The sequence below is a fragment of the Harpia harpyja genome, chromosome 10 (genome assembly GCF_026419915.1).
Source record: "Harpia harpyja isolate bHarHar1 chromosome 10, bHarHar1 primary haplotype, whole genome shotgun sequence".
Classification (NCBI taxonomy): domain Eukaryota; kingdom Metazoa; phylum Chordata; class Aves; order Accipitriformes; family Accipitridae; genus Harpia; species Harpia harpyja.
Window position 1 is genome coordinate 42,674,591 of NC_068949.1, and position 27,805 is coordinate 42,702,395.

Below are 27,805 nucleotides of genomic sequence, written 5' to 3' on the forward strand. Positions count from 1 at the left end.
CAAACCGTGCTAGCTAACCGTCGCTGCCAAGTTTCGTATGATCGTATCTAAATCGTGCAAGATTTTTTAGGGGTTTGGGGGTTTTTCCACTCAGGCAACTGAAGGATGAATTAAAAGCCGTATCCAGCCCGCAGCTGTAGGTACCAGCCTGATAGGGAAGAGGCAACAGTGCAGAACGCTTGTTCCAACCAAGGCTCGGTTTCAGGTCAGATTTGGGGCCCCTGACACCACTCCTGGCCAGTTTTCCCATTTCTCCCTGCATCCAGCTGCTGCCATAACATCTCCAGCCACAAAGAGCCTGGCTCTGCCCTCGATAACTGCACGGCATTTTAACTGTTGCTGTCCTCACTTTAATAAACACAATGAAAAGTGAGAAATCTGCACTAAACAACTACATCTATGTTTAGATCTTTATTATTTTCCCCCTGTATTATGCTGCCAGCAGAGAGATTTCTTGGTTCAGGTCAGCAGACAAAAGAAACAGAAATAGAAGCTGATTTTTCATGGCAAGCTGCCACGATCCTCTGGCCGGAGACGTCACGCTGTACAAAAGGCCTTGGTGAGGAGGATACGGGACACCTTCCTCTTTCACCCCTGCTTCGGCACAAACAGCTATAAATCTTCCAAACCTTGCAAAGAAAACGGTAATTGCACCGTTATCCCCAGCACCAGCTTGGGGTTATTTGCTTTTCCCCTTGCACCGTGAGAGCTGGTTTTTTGGCAGGGCGGGGAGGAGACCCTGGCACAGCCTGCCCTCCCCAAACCTCCAAGCACTGCCGACCGATCCCAAACTACCGGATAACCCAGAAAATGATTTTTCAGTGCAAACAGAAAACTGTTCGCCCCAAAACAAATTGAAAATGGGGTAGTCTAAGGGCTGAGGGTGTAATTACAGAACTCAGGAAAGCCTTAACAAGGAAAAGCGGCTGGTTTTCTGTTCAATTTTTTAAGGCTAAGATTCACATCCTGAGCACGCTGATAACGATAATTGCAGCGGAGCCATTAATACTGCTGCAGTTAAGCATGTATTAATTTTCTTAAATTACAAACCTCAGCCTGGTTTACCCGGAGGCAGTAATTTGTTCCAGGATAAAACCCACCATGAGAACCTCTCGGTTCACAAGTGAGCTGCTTCGCTGGAAAACTCTCCTTTGCCTATTGGAAAAACGATAGGAGAACGTTTACAACCAGAGCATGATGTAAGTGTGGCACGAGGGGCTCTCCCCTGGTTAAACAGGTCCTTCTTGGCTGTTACTGTCCTTGGATGAAATAGCATCTTACTTTTGGATTTTAACTTAACACTGCAAAAATAAACACTTCAAGTCACTTAATGAGCATGTCCAGCAAAGTTCTTTTGAGACGTTTTGATCTGCAAATCTGTATTTCCAGGGTGAGGCAACACAAAGTGAATTTTCTGGCATCTCTTTGGTTGTGAAATAGCCTTCCAGCTCTGAAGACGCAGAGGGTTTGTTAGCGGCAGCCTGGGGAGGACTGAATTTCTCGTCCTGCCCTCTCTGGCCCCGGCAGAAGAGCTTGTTGGGTGTCCAACAGCCACAGCATTTGGGGTGCGGGCGAAGAGCGGCCGTCACTGCAAGCCGCAGCGTCTGCTTTCCGCGCAAGGCTAGTGCCTCGCCATCGCGCGCCGGCAGGACTCGTCGGGCTGGGCAAGCGGCAACGAGCCCCAGCAAGCCCTGGCACATCCCGGGCTCTGGCTGCCGGGCCGTCCTCACCTGGTTTATATTCCTCCCTCTCCTATTTTCAGAGACAAGCCAGAAGCCACCTGCACGCAAGCACGGCCCAACCTGCCCCCGGGATCATCGATAGCGTGCGCAAACACTATCGGCACCGCTATCTATTCCTAAATTTCCTTTTGGGCAAAACCGAGACATTCACTTTTAAGAGTGACCATGAACCCTTAACAACATCCATCTGTTCTCCTGTGCAACCTTCACCGCGTCAAACCAGCCCGGCGGTCCAGGGCACGAAGCACTCGTGGGCTGAAGTCACGTCCCAAAATCGAGGAGATGGGTGTTGTCCTCCAAACATTCCCGAGAGCTTTGCACAGCCCCATGGAGAATGGGATCCATCCTCAGAGCATCACAGCCGGGTTTCCAATTGCTGAGCTCCAGGTTTTGCAGGAGCAGCGCACGGACAAGCCAGGCACCTGGCAGCTTTGGGACGGCCACGGGCTTTTTAAATGACTGCTGTGCTCCTCTGGTGACACAGAGTAAATTTTAATGACCACATTCATAACCATAGAGAAGGGTGTAAAACCGAAACGCTGACACAACTTTAACTACAGCAGCACAAATGTGCTGCTATAATATTTTTACAGTTCCTTTTTATACATAATGCATGATCCTTCTGCTCAAGTTTCCTCTACGTTCTTTTCCCATGAAATAATTTACATTAATACATAATTTATTATGGCAACTTGTAAAGCAATTACGGGTTTCAATCAATTTTTCTTCTCCTTTTTGGCAGATAAATTCTGTTTGGATCGTAACCCAAACATTTCTCTTCACACAGGTGCACATCCAATTCCCTTTTTTCACATGTTGTTCAAGTCAAATTTCGGTCCCCTGGTCCCCGTGCACAGGGGAAAAGGCAGCCTGCATTTTCCACTGTCCCCTGTTTATGTTCAAGAGATGATTTCTAAATGTGGAACAAATTTAATGCTTGTAATTAGTTGATGGCAGTACCGCAGAGCCTTCCTGTTGTAGAAATAAGATTAAAATACGATGCGCGGAGCTGTGCTTCAATGGGAAATGAAAACAACGGCCCCCAAACCTACCGCTGGAGAATAAATACACCAGTGGGCTGTGGGCTCCTCGTGCCAACAGCCTGCACAGGGGAGGGAAATTCCCCACCTCGACGGCAAAACGTGCCCTGCTCTTCAACACGATCCTCTGGCGAGGTCTCCCCGCTCCAGCTACGCCTCGCCGGCTTTCCCCGCGTGGCTTTTTCTCTTTGCGGGTTGACTGTGCTTGAACACGCACCAAGGTGCTGCTCTACGCTGATAGCCTTTCCAAAAAAAACCCGAAATCCCAGGAAATCCCGGTTCAGAAAGAGGAGGCGTGCGAGCCCTACGGGTGCTCTCGGGATGCGATCGAGGGGCATCACCCCCCATGGGCTGGCCTTTCTTCTGGCTTCTTGGCTTTCCTCCGTCACCCACGCCGGGTGAAAAGCCGCTTCATGTGCAACGACGAGACCCAAGGCTGCAACCCCCCCGGCACGCTCGCCACTCGGACCGGTGGCGTTGCCAAACCGCGCCGGCGGAGGAGCGTGCCGAAGGACGGATGAGCTGACCGCGCACTTCATCCATCACCCCGCTCTGCCGCAGCCCTCTACGAGGACAAATTCTGGGGGTGCTTTCCAAGGGGAAAAGCAAACGACGGTTACTTTTAAAAGAGCGTTTCACAGAGCATGTATGCAGGATCTGTCCCTGGTGGGCTCAAACCCATCCTCCTCCTCCCTTTTACGAGCAGGGCTGTGCATGCAACACCCACCGTGCCAGGACTCTGATCCTGCAGCCGGGGCGACTGCGCTCACAAGCGCCTTGTCACAGCCTCAATAAAACCCTGCCTGCGGCTTGCCTCAAAGATAAGTTCTTGCTTACACAGAAAACACGAGGCCATGGCTGTCGGCATGCGCCCGCTGAGTTTCTCTTAAAAAGCTGGACCAGGGCAGCCTCCGGCGCTACCGATTTAGACGTTGAGTGCTGCTTATACACCTGCTAGGGAAAGGTTAGGCGATGCTGCCAACGCCTTGTTAAAATATTGGAAATTTTCCTCTGCCATCCACCCAAAGACAGAAAAATTTCAATATAGGAAGTCAAAAGTAATGCCCCAACTTTCTATCACGCCACCTTCTTTCTCTAGCACAGTCACTAGTATTTTCACTGGGGACGTGCGATGGACACTGCACGGGAAGGAAAGGGAAAAAAGGAGAAAAAACACCTATCCAACAACAGGACAATTCTTATACTCCCAGGTGTTTCAAGGACCCATCAAGGAGAAGGGAAAAAGCAATTGTTGAATTTATAGTTTTAGGCATTTCACTTTTAATCTTCCTCCCAGCAAAGGGCTATATAAAGATAAAACCCGATCTTTTTAGTAATATTATCATCACACTGGCAGGAGTACTTTTTATAAATCTAAAAATCGAAAGATTATTTAGATCACCTTGAGAAGCAGATCTAACATTGCATCATCCGACATAGCAAGTCTTTAATAATGTTTACTCATATATTGAGTTATATTACAATCCATAATCCATTTTCAGAGTCTTCTGGTGTTTAGTACCTTACGAGGTATCTACATCTAAGGTGTGTGGGCTTCAGTTTACTCTTTTTCCCCACATTATGCCACGGGTAAGCAGGAACACAGCCTTGCCATCTTGGGCCGGCTGGGTTTCTTGGTCATGGTGCATTACGCACCCCTTGGAGCTTTGACCCAACTTCTTCAATCTCCTTCCTGGAGATAAACGCTCCTGAGCCGATGCTTATGGGAAACTCCAGGGTTTGGATGATGCTCTCCCTGGCAGCCTGGCTGAGGCTGAGCTTCCCTCTGCCCCGCTGTCCCACGGCCACTGGGACCAGTCACGAGCTGCCTTCCTGCCCAAAGCTGCCCTTGCCCCCAAACGCAACCGGGAAGACCCTGTGCTAAGACCCTCAGGCTCTTCTGGCTGAAACTCCAGAAAATTCAGCCAACTTCCCTCCATCCCCCCAACATCCTACACGGGACTATGAATCTTTGCCTCCCGTTGGCTGCGCTGCCAGTCCAAACTTCACTGTGTTTATTTATCTCAGAGCTTTCCGCTGATAGGGACTTGGCCCTTTGACCTGAAATATTCCCCCAGTTTCACATTTGGTGCCATTATAACCATGGGACTTACTCAAAACGTCAAGCAAATTTTAACACTGGATTGATCTGTGACTGTGGCTCACATTTGGAGACATCAAGAAGAACATTTGGGAAAGATGGCCAAAATTAAACCCAAGCCAACTGATGCCCTTGCGTGCTGGAAAGACTGGCTCCTCTCGACTGGGCATGCCGAAGACCATTACATGGCAAGCTGTGGTCAAGGAGGTAATATTTGGTTCCCTCGGAAACAGGATAATTTGGCAGCCAAGTAAGGCCAGCGCAGTGCTACAAAGACGCAGAAGGCTTTGTAAAAGCTCTTAAAGATAAGCTGCTTTTCAATTAGGCGTAGACTCTTCATATCTGTTGAAGAGCCTGCCAGTGCCCCAGCGCAAGACAAAACCATCTGATTGGGTTTCTTTGTTCCTCACTCCTGTTTGACAGGCAGGAGAAAGGGAACGGGCTGTCTCTACCCCTTCTTGACTTTGAAGCTTGTGACTTTCATCTGAAAAAATTCAAATGCTTTCCATCTTCCCCCGCCCCCCCCAACGACTGGAGTTATCAGAGAGCTTGGGAAATATCTCCTGTCAATGCATGTGCTCGGCTCCCATTAACGCTAATGAGAGTTGTATCCATGAAGAAAAGGGGCAGCCTCTTTGTCTGTAAAGTATTGGCTTTCATAGCAAGTAGCTTGGCTCAAACTTGACCTACAATTTTAATTGGGTTTTGAGACTTTGCCTAGTGACTGGGTCCCCCCTACAAAACCCAAAGAGCACAATATAACAGCACATCTTCCAGCACTATCAATTTTTCAGGATCATTGGCCAAGGCACCAATCCCCTATCAATTTTGGTGGCTGTTCAGCATAAAAATTGATAGCAAGCTCTGACATAAAAGGTATTAAATATCCTGTACTGTGGCTGTTGTCAAAGGCAAAAATAAGACATTTTCTTTATTGTTTGAGGCCTGTCCAAACACTTTGTGCCCAGTGGTAGAACATTTTAATGATAACACTGATATTTATTACTTGCATCGTGCAAACCAGTCAAGAGCCACGGTCATGGGCCGGATACGCAAACACAATCTCAGACCCAAAATGCTTATAATCACAACTGTACGAGTTACTCTAAAAATAAGCAGATATATCAAAGCCGGGGGGGAAAGGAGATGAGCAATTCACTCAGCAACGGCAATAGGGCAGGACAAGCACCTCTAGGATGGAGGGTGGCATGGGCGTGATGGCCATCACTAGTGGGTGGTGGGGAGGGTGACCCTCCATCCCCGCTGTGTGGGGCAGATGGGTGGATGCCCACCCTGGGGTCTGCAGGGGAGCATTTTTTGGAGAGATCCAGCTAGTCAGGACGTCTTCCCACCCATCACTATAAGGAAGCGGGAGTAAATACGGACAGAAGTTTCTGTTACTTACCCATCACGCCACAAGAGAAGAGGGTAGGTCCTTGACTCATCTTTGGAGTGTGCTGCAAACAACCAGAAAAACTATTCACTTCTCGCAGACTTGAACAGGGCACCAGAAACCACCCCGCCTCCAGCCTCAGCAAAGCCACGCGGCACCCAGCGGGGAGGAGAGCCTCGGATGCCCGCGACGGTCCCGTTTTGGCAGGGACTGGGGGAAAGACCCAGCCACCTTCCCTCAACGGAATCAAACTTAATTAAATGCTGCGGAGAGTCGGGGTCGAGGCTCGAGCTTGCGGATCATGGGTCCTGCAGCTAGTCCTTACCCATGGGAATAGCTGCAGCGAGGTTCCCAGCCCCTGGACCCAAAACACTGGAGAAACTAAACCGGGAGCAGCAATTCAACAGGAATTCTGGACTGGGCAAGAAACAGCAGCAGTGGTATCTGAACCCCAGCCAAGCCCGCTACAACCTCCCGTCTAGGTACAAAGTGACTATTTGTTGGAGTATTTTTAAACACACAGTGTGTTTCTAAGGCAAGGCACCCTCACCCCAGCACTTCTGGGGAGACTGCGTTCGGATTGTGCTGATTTGCACTAAAAGTAGGGAAAAACACCACTATATGGGTAGGAAATAATCCCCGTTGCTTTTTACACTCTTTTTTCCAAGAATTTTCCTCTTGACGGTGTAAGAGACATCATCAGACTTCTAAAAATGGGCATGGACAGTTTTATATATAATAAATCAATATGTCATCTGCAGCTACATGCCATTTCAGCTACGACTGAAAAAACACACTTTCATACTAATTGTTCTTTTATTATCCCCCAAAATATCCACATTCTGCTTCTGAAGTGTCTTTCCTGGCAACACCATCCCATCTGACCGAGGCTTTATGTCATCTGAGGAAGCACCAGCGTGACCTCCCCGTTCATCTGCGCTGTCATAACTGCGTTTCATCTGGCGTTAGGCCACCACATTCACATCTTCTCCCCTGATCCACGTTTTACACATTGCCTGCTCACATAACAATAATAATAATGTAGCAAATGCTGGCACCTGCCTGTACAGAGCAATCCAACAAAAGGATCCCACTTCATACACAGAATATTGTCAATATTGAACATGGAGGGATGTGGAGGCAGAAAACAACGATGGGATACAGATGTGGAAAAGGTAAATAAGGGTCGGTCACCTTCTTTGGAGCATGTGCCACTTCTCTAGGTGAAGTCAGGCTATTTCTATCTGTCAAGCCCCACCTTATGAAGTGGCAGGTAGAATTAATCAGGAGACAGCGAGGACAGGCAGCTGTCTCCAAAGAGTGGCCGAAGTGGAGCCGGGATGGAAGTGGGACAAGCCCCAGAGAAGGCAGCGGTCGCGCCAGCACCCATCTGTGTGCCAGCCCCAGAGCCCAGCTACTGCCTGCAAGCACGGGAGGGGAGGAGCGCCTTTAGGTGACATACGTCCCATACTGAGTATAATTACCATTTTGTAAGAGTTTTGCCTTAACACCAAATTGGGAACTGAACCGAACGAGCCCGTGGGGTGTTGGTAGGTGATACTGTCCCGCTGCTCAGACACTTATTTCCTTTAGGTTTTGCTTTTTGGCCTTTCCCATGAAGTCAACAAAAAACCTCTTGCTTTCTTTGACGGATCAGTCTTCTTGTGAATATCTGCCCCAATTTAACAGCCCGGACAACCCGGCAATTCAACTTGTGTAACCAGAACTATTAGTGCACTATTTGACCCAGCCCCAGAGCTGCGGGAGGCACTCAGCAAACACACGAGGGCAAAGTTTCGCGTTACAGCTCTGCACCTCCGCTGCCTCCCATCGGACAGCCCAAGTGCCCATCCCTTCCCGTAGTAGTAGAAGAAACTACTTCTCATCTGCTCCTCTGCAGCAAGTTCCCCTCCACCTGCCCCGCACACCTCCTGGGGCACAGCCGGCATCGGATTCTCAGGCTCCCCCCTTGCCATCCCCAGCAGCAGCCGCAGGAGATGCTGCCTTCCCGGCAGGAACCAACGCTAAAGCAAGGATATTCTTCTAATATATCAATATCCTTCCTTCCCAAATTTCACCCTTTTAAGGCAGGATTTAATGCTGCCTCTGGCTTGCTTGCCTTCTCCTCCACTGTGCACTGCCAGGGCAGCCTGCCTTCGCCCCGGCATGCTGCACTATCTGCCCGGGAAGCCTGGCCGGACAGTTCATCATCCTCAGCAAACTTAGGCATTTATATTTCTTTTATGCTCAAAAAGCCCATTTACGGTTAATCCTGCCAGATGCTTCCTGCTGTGTTCCTGCACGCCCTTATCTGAGGCTCTCAGCGCACCCTGCGAGGAATAGCCTTTCGGTCTAATTTCTTCTCGGACTGCGACCATCTCTCCTGGAGGACAGAGGAGCAAACGTCCACGACCAGCTTTGCTCTGGGCTTTCTCAGACGGCTCTCCATCATCCCCCACCTCCTCCTCCTGCCCCTGCTCCCCACCCTCGCTCGCTCCGACACTGCGCCCAGACAACGCGTTGCCCCTCGTTTGCCTTTACCGTAGGTACGCTCAGCCCCACAGCCTCGCTCACCCCTTGCAGCATCATTTAATCTGTTTGCTGCCCCTGATTTGGTTTTGGGTTTTTTTTTTTATTCCCTGCTCATTCGGCGTGGTTGGATTTGCATCTCTCCAGGCTGTCAGCGAGACTGTTAAGTATCACAGCACTGCCCTTTGCCATCTCCCACTTAATCCTGCTCCCCACTTGCTCATCCTCCTATTAATGATGAGCATCTGTTCGCTGTTGGTGAAGCAACTTCTCACCCGTGTTATTCACGGCATTGATTTTATATTTTTCTACTGTTTATTCCATTGCACGCTTACTGAAATTCACATATGCAAAAGCCACAGCACTCCAATCATTTACTGATCACCTGTTCCTTGGATATTAATGCAGCTCAGTAGAAATCGGTGCTATAAACCATCTAAAGATCCAGCCCTGCAGCACAAAACCCCCTTATTATAAAGCTATGGCAAAGCTCTTGGCAGCAAAAGAGTCTTGAACAAAGATTTCACAAAGCTTACCAGCTCAGTCCTGCATGTTACGGAGTCAGCACCTTTGTTTTCCCGAGTTTTGGTTAAGATCATCACCATGGTAATGCAGTCCTGCCTCGGAGTCCATCAGGGTCCAGGCGAAGGGTGCCGGCAGCCGTGGTCTGGTGAAGCTCCTTTTTCAGTCCATGTTCCCCTGGGAAAGGTTCGGCCCCATGGGAAAACTCCCTGCGCGCACAGAGAGAGAGGAACAGCTTTAAGGGACTTGCCTGGTGGGACGGTGGGATGGAGGGTGGGTGTGCTGGGCAAGGGGAGAGCGCTGCCCGAAAAACACCCCAACGGCGGTTACTCCAGGGGAGTATTTATTTTAGACTCTTAAATATTGTTGGTGTTCCTCTGTACCCCATCAGCGGAGAGGTGTTTCACGGGACAGGCGCTCACAGGAGCTGTTGGAAGCACGTAAGGTACACAAGGCGATACAGAGGGACAGAAGTATTTCAGGCAAATAAATAAACAAATAAACAAAGTTTCCTCTGAATTCTCCCTTTGAAAAAGGGAACTCACATCCCCTATATCAAAGATACCCAGGCTTTGAAAGAAGGGCTTGTTAAAGCCCCAGGGTTGATCTCGCAGAAGCCCTTGCCCCCAGACCAACTGCGAGCAGATGTCCAGCAGAAAAAGCCGCTCCAGCATCATTAAGGCTGTGAAATCCCCTGGATGCCCTTATCCCACCCCAGTTACTCCCTGATTCCCAACCCACGAAGAGCCCTTTGGGGAAAAAAACAAGGCAAAGAGTTGCCTGCAAGGAAGGAGAGAGCTCCCTGACGTGAAATCCTAAGGGCCACACCATGCCTCTGGATCCTTACCTATTTCTTAGGTAGTTTTAGGTAGCAAAAGCTAAAGGCTGCACAATGAGGAGCCTGTATTAAAAAATGAACTGCAAGCCAGGCTCACACAGCACTGCACAGACCTGACCATGAGCTCTGCCTCACCTCCTGGCATCGTCTCCGATAAACTTACTCCCGTGTAAAAGCAGACAGATTGCAATTCAAATCTGGTTATAGAAATCAGTGTTTTCCCCAAATGACTCCTCTAATCCTGTTTTGCTATTTTGTTGCCTTGCAGTTAACGCAAACAACCAAAACCACCATTTGCATGATCCAAAGAGCATAAAACACTGATCTTGTAACATGCAGTCAAAACTCAATTGCGATATTTAAGGACAATGTTTAAGAATACGCCGCTAAGTATTAAACCTCATTATGAGCTGATACGGCTTCTCTTCCCAACTCGTAAATCATCTTTTCCGTGTTTACTTGGATTAGAGTTTGCGATAGTGTTATGAGTAGCTCATTTGAAGGCCAGCTGGCTGGTAAAGAAAAATCACCTTCTATTCTTTTCTGAGGACAAAGTTCATCCAGAGTGCAAAGCCAGGATTGGTAATCAATACATTTTCCAAAGATTTATTGTTCCCAAGGGCACCTGGTACAGTCTCCAGCTTCTTATGGGACATCAGCGGGCTTATAATATACAACTTACTGGTAGCTTCATCATAAACCTCTGGGCAACCCAATAACCAAATGAAACCCGCCAAATAGAAAAGCAAAACATTTCAAACCATCAAAATGACACGTAATTGGCGAGCCCAGATGGCGTATTTATACTACGGATAGCCCGGGTTCGCGCGAGGAGAGCACGACATAAGGGAGGATGGGGGGGGCTGGAGGACCAGTTGACTAACACAGCAACGTGCCCCCATCGCCGCGGGGCTCCAATTCCCCGGCGATGCTGGAGGCAGCTCAGAGACCTCTGTTACAGCACACGGACCCCCAAGGTTATGCTCAGGAGCCTCCCCCAGCTCTGTGCTGGAGCCAGCTTGGGGACATCAAGCTGTTTTCCAGGAGCAAGCAGAAAGAGTCGCTGTACGGTCATTAATAAGCTCCACGGGAGTTTTGCATTTCTGCATTTTGATAGTCCTTGCATCAAATATATTGGTATGCAGTAAAACCTAGAGGTCCTGTTCAGGAGGGATGGCTGCTTACACCAGGGTCTGAGCAAACACGAGGCGAGGGGATGCTCCCCAAAAAGGGCTGCACGTAACAGGGAATAGATTGGGACAGATGCATGGAAGTGAGGACCAAATCACATGGAAACAGCAATACAGGGGGAAAATAAGCAACACTGGTGGTTGCTCGCTGCTGAAGCCTCCAGTGTTTTACAGCAAGATCCCCAACGCCGGTACTGGCCCCCAGCAGCACAACGTGGCACCGCTGGCAGCTGCGCAGCACCCCATCCACGCCGGCTCATCTCCTTTTCCTTCTCGTGAGTGCTCCCCGTTGCAATTTTAGCTCCACCAGCTCCCCACGGTTGAGCTGCAGACCGAGGACAGGGAGCAGGGTAGCGGCTGCCCTCGCCGATATCTGAGCTGGCTGCCAGAATACAGCTCCCATTCCCCAAGGAAAAAATCCCCTCCTGCCAAACTTGCGGGGCCAGCAGCCTCCCAGAGACCAGCATGCCCACAGCAGCCCAGTAGACGAGAAGTGCTTAGACCCCAGCGCGTGCCTCCGAGCCGGGGCAGCTGAGCCAGGTTTAAAACCCACCCAAGGATGAGGAGCAGGAGGCTTTTTGGGAGGCTCCAGCCTTCTTCCAGCATTGGGGAAACCCCCGGAGCAAAGCTGCTGGTGCCCTCCTGCTCCCCTGCGCCATACCATAGATGGTTAAAGCACAGGACGGGGACTAAAAACACTCGAGGTTTTTATTATTATCTGCCACAATCTGGGTTGTCCCTGATCCCGACACAGAGATAGGGATGCTTGCCGCGGAGCCGGACTCGCTGTGTTTGGGAGCCTGGGAAGCAAAGATCAAACAAGCATTCAGAGCAGCCTGAAAGCAGTTAAGCAGGGTTCCTCGTTAACAGGGTATGATTTCTTCACAAATAATTATCTTTCCCTAAGGTAATGGTTAATGTTGCTGCAGCAGACTCCTCTACACACCCAAGCGTGCGGCAGCCAGCAGGCAGGAACAGCGGCAAGTACAGGCAGACGTTCCCTGCCCGAGCCGGACAGGCTGCAGCGCACACAACTTCATACCTCGCCTCTCCCTGCTCCACTGCATCTCCTGCAATTAGCACAAGCCTAACGATAACGCAGCAAACCGCTAGCAAGCTGGCAGTTAACACCACCCAATGTCGGGTCCGAGGCGCATTTTTAGGTCTGGGCTCTTTTAACTACCTCTTGGTTGGGTTTTGAAACCACCCCCACCGAGAAACTGCAATAAAAAGGAAAACTTTCCAGTGAAATGTGATCTTTGGCTTCCCATCCTGCTTCACCGGGCTCCCGACACATGGCGTGACCCGGCACAGTCCTGCCCCGTCATGTCCTCTGGATGCAAACAAATCCTGTGGGACACAAACGCTTCTGCAGACCTGGGACGTTCTCCCTATTGATTCTGAGGAGGAAACTACTGCGTATTTATAGACTGGAGGCTTTTACACACACACATCCTAATAAAAACATACTCTTTGGGGACCATTAATTATTTTAAGAAATGTATTTCCTCATTTGCAATCAGATAAAGGAACTATCTCCATCCCTCCATCACGGTTAAGTTTAGACTTGGGCCACAGCCGCTGGGATGGACACGATCTCCTGAGCTGTACAGAGCACCCACGAGCAGCGCTAGCACATGGAAATCCCCAAATTTGAGCACACTATGCTTTTTCCATGGGTATTACTTCAAAATAGAGACCGAGCGGAAGCCTGTGTCATCTTTGCAGTTGCAGAGGTGGAAAGAGGCTTCTTTTAGAGCTGCTTTCTGGACAGTATCACAGCAACAGAGTATTGGGCTTGGAAAAAATTACACTGCAAAAAGAGTAAGTCAGATGACCCAACTTTCGCCCACGGGCTTGAAAGGTAATGCTTGTGAATAAATACGCTCCTTACAAGGTACCAGCAAGGAGTACAGCCCCAGAACTGCTCACTGCAGGCAACCAGCCCTTCCCTGCAGGGAGGTCCCACTCCCCGCACCACGACTGGTGCTACCGAGGCGGACTCCAAGCACCACGCAGCTGCCGAGTCGCAGCCGTACCCCCTTCACCTGCTACACTGAAATGGATGGAAAAGACCTCGGGATTTAGCAAACTGTCTGTCGGATGGCCTGCCACAGCTGGAAGGAGCCTGAACAGTAACCAACATCGCATACCCGTACATCTGACCTCCAGCAGTACTCTTTGGGAAGGCGACTGAGGACCAGCATCACAGATTTCCACTTGCTGTGGGACCACCACCCTCTGTACAGAAAACATTCAACCCCCATCCAGCTCCAATAATCCATCTCCAGACACACACACTGACATAAAACCTATTTACAGGCAGAAAGGGCACACAGGAACGAGGCGCCGGAGCCGTATTTTGCATACTGATACACCTTGCAAACAGCACAGCGGGATCGCTCTCGGAATATAAATCACCCGCCCCTGCTGAATTTTTAATGCTGCTCGAAGCCTTCAGTGAAAAAGCCACAACCCATGCGGGACCCCGCTTCCTACCCCATGCCCCAGCACTGTTCCCTGTGCTGTGCCTGAAAAAATACTCAGGCACCCTTTTGACTGCACAGAAAGTTTTCTTAAAGCCCTGCAAGTGGAAAAGGGAAGCATTCCTGACCTTTACTTTCTGAATGGAACCAAGAGCTGCCCGTCCCTCTCCGGGCAGAGGATTTCCAGCCATTTCCAAATCCCTCCCAAACTCCGTGAAAGAGGAGGAAGGACAAACGCCCAAGCCTAGCCTGCATCCTCGGTGTAGCTGCGGACTCGGCTCCATCGCCACCAGCAGCGTCATTCCAAAACGCTACGGTGCAACTGAGAGCATGCTTCGGCTCAGCAAAAAAATATTCCCGTCGCCACACCGCAAACTCCGGCTGTATGGCTCTGGAGAGCCAACGCTGATGCTACACGAAGGCACAAGGTGCTTCGGGAGGCAAGGCTGGAGCAAGCCAAGTCTCCCGGCTCAGCGCATCTTCTGGCAGCCGCTGCCCCGAGGTTTGTCACAGGGCAGGAGGGTTCAGTAACGCCGGTTCAAAAGTTGCAAAATGCCACAAAGGAGCAACGAATGCGAGCGAGGAGAGACGCAGCAGTTTGATGTAAACGGCTCTCCGAGAGGAAAAGCAGTAAATGCAGCTTGGCAGTGGAAAACACCAACCTCGCCTCCTCCAAGCAGAAAACGATGGGCTGAGCGAAATGCTGCCGTGATCGCAAAGTTTATTTAACGCAGTTTAGACGCCCACGACTGAAGAACCAATCCTAATCCCTCCAGGTCAAACTCTGAGCAGGTTTCTAAGGCTTAACCACACCCCCTACCTCACCAATTAACCAGAAATTCCCCTCCTGCTACGCAGATCTCGATTTCTCCATGCAGATCTCGATTTCTCCGTGCAGACGGACTGTTGCGGAGCCCAGGCACACCGCAGCCAGCCAACCCCCCCTAACGTCACAGGTGACTTACAAGGAATTGGGGAAAATAGCCAAAACTGGTTACTGCAATTCAAAATTGTGAGGTTTAAGGCATTCTACAGAGCATCACGTTGCAATTTTTATCCACGCTAAAAATCATGCCCCCCTCCCCATCCTCCCGCTCCTTAGGAGGGATTTGGGGCTACACTGAATCTCCTCATTGCACAGCCTGTCTCACCATCAGTGCTTTGGACCATGCCAACAGGTACATCTTCAATTTGTGGATTCATTGTGTTACGAATTTGGAAAAATCCTTGAAGCCTATCATTTGGACGTAGCCAAGTGTGGGCTCATTTCCTCACTTGGGCAATAATTTGCCTTCTGCAGCAGGGCTGAGAGGTGCTCAGCTCTGGGCAGTTTGCTCGTCTTGCTTGAGCACTCTTCCACATCATTAGTGAATATTGGTTTTAGTTACGGGGTAAAAACCTCCAATAAATGTGAAATGTGCCATTCGGGGCCCGAGAAGAAGTCTTTACACTCTGAAAATGCCCCATGGACTAGTCCCGAGTAAACAGGATCATGAGTCAGCGCACGTGACTTCAAAGGACAGAATTTCCATGGATGCAGCCGCGTCAGGATCGTCCCCCGGGACTCCGTCAAGAGGAAAGAGCTGCCCCAGGCTGCCCAGCCTTCCGAGCAGAAAGGCTGCAGCACTGTCCCGTCTTGCCCTGAGCCTGTAGTTACCTCCTCCTGCTCCACAGGGTCTTCCCCAGCTCCTGGAAGGGCAAGCACGGTCCTGCCGAGAGGCAGGAGACCACGCGTCCCGCACAGTGCTCCCCTCCTGCCTGGCAAAGCCTTGGGCTCACCACATGCTCCAGCTCCTCGGAAATTACCAGCCAAAGAAAACGAATAAAGAAACGTCCTCCTCTGCCTCCTGCTTGCAGCTAGACTAGACTTTTCCAGGGCTAACAAGATAAAGACATACTTTCGGCATTAATTAGTAAGTAAAAGACTTGCCTACACTTAACATTTTTCATGGCCGGCATAGCAAAGGGGAAAGCAGTGACGGGTTGTGTTTAAGATGAGCATTACTCCGTAGGTCTGCACGGCTTTGAGAACCGCATCACCTCATTGCTTACGACCAGCAGCTTCACACAGGAACGGAGGTTCTCACCAACGCGTGCTGCAGGGCTGCCAGCACAGAGCCAGCCTCTACAGCCACACTAACAAAATCCACAGCCAGAAAGAGCCTGAGGTTTACCGCAACAGCATCCATCTCGAGGGGTCACGTTAGGAACAGAAAATACGATGTATAGCCACTGCGGATGGCCACGTGCAACCTGGCTTACGGAGGTCTGAGGTTAACCCTCGCTACCAGGAACAGCTAATGTACCCGGGTCCTGCCCACAACCGTAAATTAATTACTAAGCAAATAAAAATATCTATAATTTCAGTCCAATCCCTGGCTCCAAGTGCCTGGGCAACTACCTCAACCCGACGCCGAAGTCACGCGAGGCAGCGGGTCCCCAGCACCCTGAGTCCCAAAACACTGGTCCAAACACCCGCAGCATCGAGGGAGAGCCTGAAGTCCAAGCTCACACACAGACCTGCACGTTTGGGTTGGACCTCATCTGCAGGCAAGCTCTCACCGAAAAGAAATAAGAGCAATTAAGGAAAATTACACACCGTCTAGTTGAGTAAAACACGTCAGGTTTATTGCCCCCGTGCTCTTAGGGAATAGGAGTGGCAGGGGAAAGACTCCCTTACACACGAGCAGCGGAAAGGGACTGAAAGGACAGGGTTGGGGCAGAGGTGCTTTGTCTCAACATCTTAGCTCGAAGAAAATGGTGCTGGCAGTGACTTTGCCTTTTCCTCCCTGGCAACTGAAAAGGAAAAGAAAAGAGCAAAATTAGTCATTGCAAAACAGCAACCGGCAAGCGAGAGGCACAAACGAGGAAACTGCTGGTCTCCAGCGGAGAGGTGCGACGTGACTACACGGGACCCAGCTCGCTGCACAAAAACTCATGCACGGTAGTTAAAAAGAAGAGCATACGCGTTCGGAGCACTAACATGGGGTCTTCAATATCTCTTGGTTGCCCATCCAGCCAGTGCATAAATTTTCGTGGAGGAGCAGCATCAGACCTTCAAAGGGATCGCTCCTTAGCTGGCCACGTGCGCAGAGTGACGAGCTGCTCCAGCCTGAGGGTGCATCCCCAGCGCATCGCTCTGCCGTGGAGCAACGCCGGGGCCAGCTTAGCCGGGAGCGGCACACGGCAGAGCTCAGCACCACGAGCCCAGCATCCCGCTCTCCCAGCAGGACTGGTCCCAGGGACCCCCCCCAGGAACGCAGCCCTCCCAGCAGCCACGCTGGCTTGGGGACACACGTTGCCAATATTTCTGCACGGCACCGTGTGGGCCGTATAGACATATCCGACAGGATGCTCTTAGTCTCAGCGACTGTAGAAGTGGCACATTCTCTTTGAGCAAACCTGTAATCATTGCCTAATCCGCTCATTAGGGGATTGCTTCTAATTTTGAGTAGCATTTCCAAGGAATATTGGAAATATTGGACCAAGGGTTGTCTCTGGAGAAGAGCAGCTGAAGCAGAAGTCCAGCCTGCTGGTCCAACAAACCATCTCACCTTTCTGTTTTGTTTTGGTTTTTTTCCCTATTGTAAGATTTATTACAAGAATTTGCAATGGTCTGTGAGACGCTGTGAGTGTTGGCCACGCTCCCAAAAGCTGAGGAATTGCTGAATTGAGAATTGCTTTGGCTGCTTAATCTCAACAACTAGGGACGTTGAACAAGCCAGCAGAGTCCAGGTTTACTTTTAATTACCACTCAGAGCATGCTGCTCTAGTAAACAGACACAAAAAACAATTCTTGTTTCTTCCTTATATTCTTTTCCCATATACAACCCGAAATGTCTGAGACGGAGACAGTAAACACAGCCCCACCACGCCATTTTTACAGACTCACTTCTCAAGCATAAACAATTTCAAATAGGACATAAACCCATCTTAATACCTACCTCTAACACGGTGTCCACGTACTTACAGCCAGATAATAATGCTCTGAGGGTTAGGGGGGGGCTTCTTGGCCAGCCTGGGCTTCCTTGCTTACTCCAAAGGTCTTGGGGTCTCTGCACGTCTTGGAGCTGCAAAGTGAGTTCAGCGCTGCAACGCCGACTATAATGCTTTCTACTCATCGGCGACCACCAAAAAACCACCACACGGACCAAGCACGAGCAAGATCTGGGACATTTCGTAACGTAATTGAGGAAAGCTTGCCAACCGCCAGAACACCATCATCCCTCTCCGAACAGATTTGGATGCTGCTTGCAAGTCAGGTTTCTCCCTTTTTTGAGGCTGAGCTGCAGAATCGGTAGAGGCTGACGGCCCCTAAAGAAATATCTGAATTCAAAGCAGGGAAGTACTGATGTATGCATCGATTGCCAGACTTCACATCATCTCCTACCACTTCCCCTTTATGGATAAATAAATACCCTAAGATTGCAGAACCTTCCTGTGAAGCCCAGCAAAATAATCACTTAGGACCTTCCAAAAATTGAAATTATCTACCTGAACTAGGCAGGCAACATTTCAAGAGTTTCAAATGCTTTCAGCAGACGGTCTCTGCGCCCACAGAGGGTACCACACGTGCCGGCCGTCACCCGCAAACCCTACGAGACCACTGTTTGCATCAGACCAAAGTACTTCAGCTCTCGGGCAACCTCTGGAGTTTCATTCCTCAGCTGAAAAATACCTTTCAAAGAGCTCCTCGGCTCCTGAAAGACGAACCTAGAGCCTTTATTAATCCTCCTAGCGACTGAAAGGCACATTTCCCTGCTGTTTGTCCGTTCGTTGCCATCAACATTGGCAAGAGGAAGGTACGGCAGTGGCACGGCCGCGGAGGGAGGGAAGGAGTCCTCTGGGGCTGGGAAACCTTTGCCCACGCTGCCACCTCCATCTCTCTGGCACACCGGGAATACATTTCCGAGCCCTGCATCTTACATAAATCTCTTTAACGAACGAGGAGCCAAACATCTGTGAGTTGTCTGAATTAGCACGAATTTGGCAGACCGAACAGCAAACTTGTATCGCCCCGCAGCCTTCAAATTTCTTGTTTTCCTCAGGTTCATTAAATACATAACAATCTGTTACCAGAAGACGGCTCCTACGTGCACGGGCTGCCAAGGAGTCGGTTTCGATAGCTCTGGTGGCAATGGGGGAACGTGTGAGGAGGAGAAGGGGCTCTTCCTAATTCAGCAGGGCAAGGAGACGACGGGTTGCAACCACCCTGCCTCCTCCAGCAACCGCCCGCTGCACGGCAAGGCTATTTCCAGCACATAAACCTGGTGCAGCCAAAGCCGGAGGTGATTTTGGGAAGCTTTGAGGGGAACAGAGCTTAAGAGTGTGGGACAAGCAGGGGGGAGATGACTTCAAAAGCCAAGGACATCCCGCAGCGTCATCCCGGCTGGGTGAGATGATCACGCCGCATCCAGACGGAGAAATCCAAGCTCTGCGAGGGTTATTCGTACCTGCGAGCAGAGCCCTGGGCACACAGCATCCCCGATACTTGGGGAAATCGGGGGTTTCCCACTGCTGCTGGGCAAGCCTGGCAGCACGGGGCCTGGGCACGCAGCGAAGGCATCGCCAACACCAAGCTGTGGGCAGAATGGTCCGATGCTGGGATGGGGAATAGTACTGGAAGCTTCACCTTCCCTCAAAGGAAGTCTTTCGCTATGAGGAAGAAGTCAAAGCAAACACCCACTCACCGTGTTTACCCATTTAAATCAAAGCCAAAGCGGCACCGAAACGCGCCCAACAGCATTTCCACAGAGTCATTCATTGAGAGTCTGGACTTGGGTTTCAGCTGGTGTTTTTAATATTGCAGGGAGACGCTTGTGAGGCTGGAATAATACAGAATCTGTTGCTATAATACACTCTCGGCTCCCGGGAGGTGTCAGCAGCACGTAGAGCCCAAACCTCCTGCAGGTTTGGCTCCTTCGGGGGCTGCCCGGGAACATTTCCCCCCTGGGGTACGGCTCCAGCAAGGTACCCCACCAGGCGATCGCCCAGCCAGAAAAGTAATGCTCGCAGAGGACAATTTTCCCAGTGTTGGGATGCTTCATCCCCTGGAGGTGCCTAATTCCCGCCAGGATGAGCCCCACTATAGCTTGGCACCCATAAAAGCTCAGATTTTGCAGCCCGTCTTGGAGATCAGAGAAAGAAACCTATCCAGCAGTAAGCGCAAACGAAAACAGTCCCTGATTTTATTCGGGCTGGCAGAAACACCGTCCTGCCCAGCCTTCCTCGAGCTCATTTATGACAGTGTGAACATGCAGTAAAGGGAGGGGAAAAAAAAAAAAATATATATATATATAAAAAAAAAAATCTGCATTTTCCACCCCAAGAGTCTCCATCTCTGGATACTCTCCATACCTCCCTCTCACCGCACAGGTGAAAATCAGGAGGAGAAACGGATTCCTCGGTGCCGTGGAAATGCGAAGCACAAAGGACAGAGGGGTCAGTCCCAGCACCAGCATGGTGTGAACCATGAAGTCCCCTCCTGAAACGGCATCCCGAGGAGAACTGACCTAAATGCTGCATCCCATCCCGGTTCCAAAGCTGCCAGCAGGCTATCGGGAAGGGAATCAACGCCAGGTATTTTGTCAGTGCACAAACATAAATGATTGCCCAGTACAAACAGGGCAGCAAAAATGTCCACCTTCGTCACATGGGAGAACACCTATCAACTTGCTACATTAATGAGCGAAGGAATTAATGAATCCTAGAATTTGTAAATCATTTTGAAGTCCCTAAAATACTGACACCACCTTAAAATGCATGAGACTGCAAGTTAAACATCAGGCTCTGTTAGAAAAAGAGATACAGGGGTTTTTTATAGACATTAAGGACAACCAGAAGTCCCACTGACAACATTGCTCCGCAGTCAGAAAGAATGGCAGGAACATCAGTCACGATGCAGAAAAGGGAGAAATGGTCAATATATACTTTAATGCCGTCCTAAGGAGAAAGTAAAACGATACGGTCACATTTGTCAAGAGTAACCCAGGATGATACTAAACAGCAGGCACTAAATATAGATCTTTCTTAAACAACAGCTCCAAATAATTTACACCTTCAACTTTTATATGATCGTGCCAAAAAGTCTTCCGAGCCATCACCGCCAATGTTCCCAGAGGACAGGCACAAGCCAGCGTGGTAAATGTGATGGCCCTGAGAAAATGAGCCCTGCAAGGCTCCGGTTTCAGTCCAAGGACGGAGAGTCGGGAAGGACAACTAACAACCCTGAGAAAAGAGCTCTCATCTCACTCGACGGCTTTGTGCCGGCACAAGGGAGCGCTGGTAAAACAGACTTGATTAAAGCGCATCGAAATGGAGGACAGTTATCGATAACTACTTAACTGACACATCTCAAACAGACCCGCAAATAAACAGGCAGTACTGGCTTCAACAAGAACTAGACTTTCACCTTATGTCATGTAGTATTTCTGGCAGTAATTGGGAAGGAAATAGGAAAATCAGTGCTGTGTGACTCAAAACTGGCAGAGCACTACATACGGAGAACAACTTGATGATACACAACGGAGAGAGGCAACCAGCACAGTTTAACTGAGATGTTAAGATACGCCTTAAAGAAATAAATTACTTAAAAGACACTCACCTCAAAGGCAGGGGCACATCCCCAGGCTCCTGCACTGTGCAGTGGATTATCAAGGCTGGATACATTGGGGATCTCCAGGAGGAGAAGAGTCGGTATTGCCTCTGTGCTCTGCACTCCACGACCACTACAGGCAACTGGAGCCTTCTGCCGTGTCTGGTTAAGGTCTGGAGAAGACCCCAGGAGTAACTGAGGGACTTGAAGACATGGGTACAGCACAAGACTGGGGAGAACATCAAGTGGTAACTGCTCAGGAATGACCTGGCCGCCTTCAGAGAGGGAAGGAGATGCCAAGCAGGTCCTTCAGAGGGAGCAGACCTGCGCTGTAACACCACCCAGCACTGCGAGAAGTCAGAACTATGCAGATTCAGAGTAAGGGCAAAGTGCAATTTTTTCCTGAACAGCATGGACAATAATCACTGCAATAAATTACCAGCATAATAAATGGCTGCGGTGGGTTCTCAATCCTCGCTGTGTTTTTATCTCTGCACTGGATGGCTTTTCTAAAAGACATGCTCCAGCACGAATTAATTCAGAAAATTACTAAAACTAGTGATACACAGAGCAGTGTCCAGGAGCACAGCTCTCCTGGCTCGCTGCCCTACGCCTCGAGTGAGCTGCTACATCCCCGTGCCCAGCAGTCCCCATGTCCCAGTACGGTCCCCTGTCACCTTCACAGTCTATCGTGGGGGTACGCAAGAGACGGGCACAGGGAGGGCATCAACAGCGCAATCGATGATGCTGGAGTGTTGGAATTTTTTTTTTTTTAATTAAGTTTAAAATACTTAACAATTCACCTGAAACCTCCATGGGAAAAGTAATCTTCTACCAACAATATAAACCATGTGCAACCAAAAACATGGGTGATAGTTTCTAAATGAAGCTATCGGTAACTGTAAATCTTCATTAACCACAATACTTTCACTCCAAGAAGTACCATCCATCACATTGTATTTCAATTATAACACAACTGATAGTCCAATAAAGAGATAATCTTTTTCTGAACTAACAGAGAGGCTGCAAAACCAAATGTGGATATTCCTAATGCTTTCTGTGTCTCCATAATTGTAACGGATCTTCAGCTTTGGCACACAATTGTAGCTTTTGGCATCTATTTAATAGTATTAAAACTTGTCCTTTCAAAAATGTTATACAATAATCGTTTGTAATGGCTGAGAGAAAAAAAGCGTGCAATACTGGGGTTAATAATATATATACTTGAAGTAATTTTATAGCATGGACAACTACTACCCAGCACACCAGGAGGCTATTTTCAGTAACGTTAAGGTAAACACACAAATACAAAACTCACAGTTATTGTGACTTTCCCACATCACCTGAAACGAGAAATTGCTACCACCCCCTGGCCTAACTGCGCTGCTAAGCTGTCCTAACCCGAGACAAGCCTAGTTGTCTTCATTAACGCCGTTTCCCTTCCCTTCCCTAACATTTCCCAGCGGTGCAGAATAACGATGACAGCGGTTGTACAACTGGGGCAACTGAGGCAGAGGAGCACGAAGGCTTGTCTCGGGTCACTGCAAGAGTTGTCATGGGGAAAAGGACAAAAAAGAAATTTCTTAAATGCAAGGAAGCACATAACCGGCTTTAACTCGTCCCTGAGAAGACCTTGGATTTAGGAGCAGGATGAGGCGTGCGTCTCCTAACCCCCCCAGTCCAGACCAGCCGCTGAGACCAGAGCAAGCTGCTGGTGCACCCTGACAGCAGCATCATTCTGCACCACCACCCCTGAGCCCCGCTCCTCCTCTGCCATTGAAAGGATTTTTGGTCCTTCCTTTCAAGGGCTGGTTTTGAGCAGAGAGAGGGAGAGCAAGTTTTCCAGCTGCCGGATCAAAGTTCGCCAGATTTCATTTTTTACAAACCCTAGGAGACGTAACCATATATAAGCACAAAACAGCCACAAAGTAAAACTCTTCTTTCACCACTGTCCCATACCTACCGCACAGCGCAAGCCCTGAACTTTGGCTGCTGAAAGCAAAAGCTATGGCCAGGATCCACAGATACAGGGAATGATATAGCCCAAGGGATGCTTCAAAAGGACTACACAGGAGTGACACCAATGATGCTGCTATATTTAATCCTCGAAAAGCAAAAACCATGACCAAGTCTCCCTTGGGCATATTTTTTGGGAGAGGGGGCATAGAAACTCAATGCACCAGAACAGATTTTTTGCAGTCCCTCAACCAGCCCTTAAACTACCGCTCAAATATAGCGATTAGGGAGCCAAACTCACCCGGGTACCCCCCACCTGCCTGCGCAGGGACCCACAGCCTGCGGTGCCGGGAGCAGCCGTGCTTCGTGCCAGCTCCGGTGCTCCTCCAGGTCAGTCTAATGCAGATTCCTCCTTCCGTGCATTTCAACAGAAACTTCTAACATATCAAATCTTATTTATCTTATATAGCATATGTTAGATGCCTAAGGTGCGGTATCTTACGTATCTAACATCGCAAACTTCATAGGCTTCACAACTCGTGGATGAACCACCGAAGCCAGGAGAAATTCTGGCTGTAAATTAATTGCGTGATGACACTTCTTAATTTTCAATACCTGCTTCACCTGTTGATGACTAAAGGCTCACGCATCCACAGCCTGTACTATCAGAGCTCGCACCAGCTTGGCGGGGCTTCAGAAATAAGCTCTTGCCTGGGAATTTTTGTCTCTCTAAAGGCAGCCAACTCGTAAAAGTTTGGAAAAACAAAACAGCCCAAGGATCTGCTCTCTGGTTCACTGTACCAGAGCCACGTTCTGCATTGCTGCTCTAAGCAAATAGCTGGGTCGCAGGCAGCCAGGCTACAACTGCGGACACATAGTGCGACCTTGGAAAAGTCCTTTTTCATAATTATAACACAGCCACAGCTCATAGGGGTACTTAAGTGCAGCACCAGAGCGCCAGGGCTCAGGTCTGCCGCTGCCCCGACCGCTTTCGAGGAATTTAGGGAAGGTCTCATCTCTAAAGAGAGCGGTGGCACTCTCGCCGTGCCATGCTGGGGTCGGCGGGGAGCGGGCTGGGGCGGGGGGGTTCCCCAGGGGGGAGCAGCCCGTCAGCCTTAATGACCCAGCAGGCTCGCAAGCACAGATGAGTAGCATGGTGGAAAATTCCCTTCTCTTTGCCCCATTAGTTTATATTTAGCTCTCCGGGGAGCAGACGCGCCGGAGGAGCTGTTGTTTTGGTGATATTTTTGCACGGCCCCGCGGGGACCCCCGCGACGTGAACCGCGGCGTGCCAGGGGAGGCTGCCAAGAAACGGCTATCACCGCCTCACTCCACCATCACATCGGACCAGGCACGTGAGACCGCCGATAGTCACAGCCCTCCGCTACTCGTCAGACCTCCTTTTTTTTTTTTTTTTTGTTCTGTTTCCCCGAGTCAGCAGGCTTGCTTCCTCTTCCTCCTCCTCCCCATTTTGGGAGAGAAAGGAGCAAAAAAAAAAAAAAAAAAGAAAAAAAAAAAAAGGCAGCCAAGAAGAGAGCTCGCTTGAGGAGCTAGAGAGGAGCAACCTCCCCAGCTCCTCTGCTGGCCTCGTTCCCCAGGGCCATGGGAACAAAACGTGGACTTGTCTTTCTGGAGGTATTTTCAACTATTTCAACCCTAGTTTTGGTGAGGGCAGACCTGATGCAAAGGCTCTGCTTCCCCTCTCCCTCCCCTGGGACGTGGGAAGGAGATCCGACCCCTCCGGGCTGAGCTCTCCAAAGAGCTAGGAGCATCTCTGGCACCTCACCCTGCCCCAGCCCGTTGGTCCAAAGTCTGCTTTGCCACAGATTAATGTTCATTAGGACTATTTCCCAGCAAAATCGTTCTATAAACCATGTGATACGGAAGGGGGAAGGGAACAAAACCAAAATCGGCCCTTTCGACTTAGGGTGCCCTCTTTTCTACTTGGGATTTTACAAGGGAAGTACAAACTATCCCAATCCCGATGAAGATCAAGTAAAGAAACTCCATACAACATTACAAGAAAGAAACAAAAAGGAAGAACAGCCTCAAACCACGCAGCTGTCATTTGAGAAATCCGAAGTCAACCAGTAATAATAAAATGGACAAATTGGATAAACCCAATTCCCCTCCATCCCCCTTCAGGACAGGGTCCATCCTGCCTGTTCTGCACAGAAATACAGGTGTTTCAGCAAAAAGCTGTACGTCTCGTTCTACCTATACCTTTGCTGAAAGTGAAGCAAGCCTTTGATACTAAAAAAATTAATTATGTATAATTAACCAAAGCAGATTTGGGGATTTATATTGGTGTATGTTTACCTATTTGCATGTGTGTGTATTTATGCACGTGTATTTTTTTATGCACATGTATTTATTTATGCAGGTATCCACACCTGAACATAAGCCTACATCAGTGCTGTCTCTGTCCTGCAGTCTGCCTGATCTCCATATATAAAAATCTGGATCTCACTCACACAAATCAATTATCTACTGAATCAATTTGCCCCGATTTTCCACGCAAAGTTTTTCATTCGACAGCCTGATCTTCCTCCCAAAGGCCATCTGCTTTCTATAACTGACGCGGTTCCTGGACACCTTGGCCCTGTGCAGAGTGGGAAGTTGCCGAAGTTTTCCTCCTTTCTCTGGGTTTAACCTGGAATTGAGAAAGTCTGGACCCAGGGATTCAGCTGCAAAACCGCCGGCACGCGTGGCCGTGCCCCACATGGCGTCCTTCTCTCCTTTGAAGTGGAGAGAAGGAAGCAATTCCACAGCAGGTTGTTTTGGTTGGGTTTTTTCTGGTTGGGTTTTTCCCCCCACTTTTGAAAGCCAGGAGGCTGTGTCCTCCTCCAAGAGAAATGCCTCCAGCATAGGGTGAACAGCCCTAATCCTGCATCCCTGAGCCCGGCCGCACCGGAGCCGGGTCTAACACACCCACCACCGCAAGCATCCTCAGGCTCTGGAGGACTTTTAAAACCAAAGAAATAAATCAGAAGCTCTGTTCAAGCCTACAGTGAGCCACGACAGGTAATAACAGAGCAAACCGCTCCGAAATTCAGGTTTTTTACTATCACTCTAATTAACCTGTTTTGTGACCCACCCCAAATATTTTCTCTAGAAACATTATCTACATTGTTTGGGGGTTTCTTTATTTCTTTTTCCAGCCCTCAGCCAAGCCCTGCTAAATATTTCTGCCCGCGTCAGAGGCGAGCCAAGGGAATCTGCGCTTTGCGATCGGAGGGAACGCAGCAGCAGCCTCCTGCGCTCGGAGATACCCGATATTGGTGAGAGGCGGGCGGAGGTGCTCGCAACCCTCCGTGTTTTTACTGTATTATCGCAAGACACCGCTACCTCTGCAATTTGCAAGTAGTTTTTAATCTGTCAAAATAGACTTCTGTTATTGTTTGAGGATTCAAAAGGAAAATATGCACATCTGGTTTCAATCGCAAACTGAAGTTTGGTCTATCAGCCTATTTCATAACAAATTACGCTTACTTTTTACTCCAGAGGATTTCCTAAGGAGGGGATGCTCTGCCAAGGTACACCAGCCTCCGTGGAGGCCGCACGGCACAGAGGGACGGCGGCACTACCCAGCGACAGGCACCGTGCTGTTGCAAACTCGCTCTCTCCGTCAAGTAAATTAAATCTTAAAATTAGCGAGGAGAAAACCCTTATTCGTGAAATCTTCGCGTACAGCTGTACGTGAAATCTTCACGTAGCATCTAATTTGAACGACCTGACGTCACCGAATGGAGAAACAAGACTTACAGACTTTCTAGGACAACTCGGCTGCCAGAGCGCTTTCCACAGCAAGGAGCTGCAGCGTCTCGCCGCAGCACCGGAGACCCCCCCCGGCGGGGGGGGGGGGCACAGACCCGCACCCCTTCCTCCACGCCATGAGCTACCTCACCCACGCCAGGTGTGAAAACCGTGGCAAGCGTGTGCGACGGCCCCGGACGGGCTGGAGAGCATCTCTGCGGCGATGCTCAACCACGGCCACTGCTCTCCTGGGCTGCAGATCCCCCCCCCCCCCCGGGCAGCCCCCCAGCCTGGGGAATTTTGCACCGAGCCCACCGACCTGCCAAGTTTCAGCCCGGTTGAACATCACTCTCGGTCGGGAGAAAGGAAAGCACGTGTTGATGCATTTGGAGGAAGAAATTAGAGAGGCAAAGGCAGAGTAATCCGAGGAGGAGAGGCACGCTCGCTCCCCACACGCAAAAACTTTGGAGAGGAGACCTTCTCACCCCCACCCGCGACACCCCCGGCACGCCGGGCGGGCGACGGGAGCTCGTCCCGAAAAGGGTTTTCTACCGCGGCAAGGGCTGAGCATCCCGGCAAAGCAACCCCCGCCGCTCCCCGGGCACACACCGGCAGCCCCCCCCCCCGCCGCACCTCGCTCCCTCTGGACCCTCCGGGC

At 49.9% G+C, this 27,805-nt stretch overlaps 1 protein-coding gene and 1 long non-coding RNA gene across 3 annotated transcripts in view; both read right to left on the reverse strand.

The window, feature by feature from the left end:
- FAM53B (family with sequence similarity 53 member B) overlaps positions 1-11,835 on the reverse strand; it is a 35,752-nt gene extending 23,917 nt beyond the window's left edge. The window contains exons 1-2 of one of the 2 annotated variants that reach the window (XM_052800111.1): positions 9,342-11,119; positions 6,289-6,340 (exon numbers count right to left, since the gene is read on the reverse strand). In XM_052800111.1, the coding sequence (XP_052656071.1) occupies positions 6,289-6,340; positions 9,342-9,410 (121 nt within the window). In that variant the 5' untranslated portion in view covers positions 9,411-11,119. Of the gene's footprint in view, positions 1-6,288; positions 6,341-9,341 lie in introns of both variants that reach the window. The other variant, XM_052800112.1, reaches the window with a different exon arrangement.
- A 4,612-nt stretch (positions 11,836-16,447) lies between these two features.
- Positions 16,448-19,769, reverse strand: LOC128146888 (uncharacterized). Its single transcript, XR_008236878.1, has 2 exons — positions 17,786-19,769; positions 16,448-16,637 (listed from the first exon to the last, which is right to left on the reverse strand). It is a non-coding gene; the product is annotated as an uncharacterized LOC128146888 (long non-coding RNA).
- Between the last annotated feature and the right edge of the window lie 8,036 nt (positions 19,770-27,805).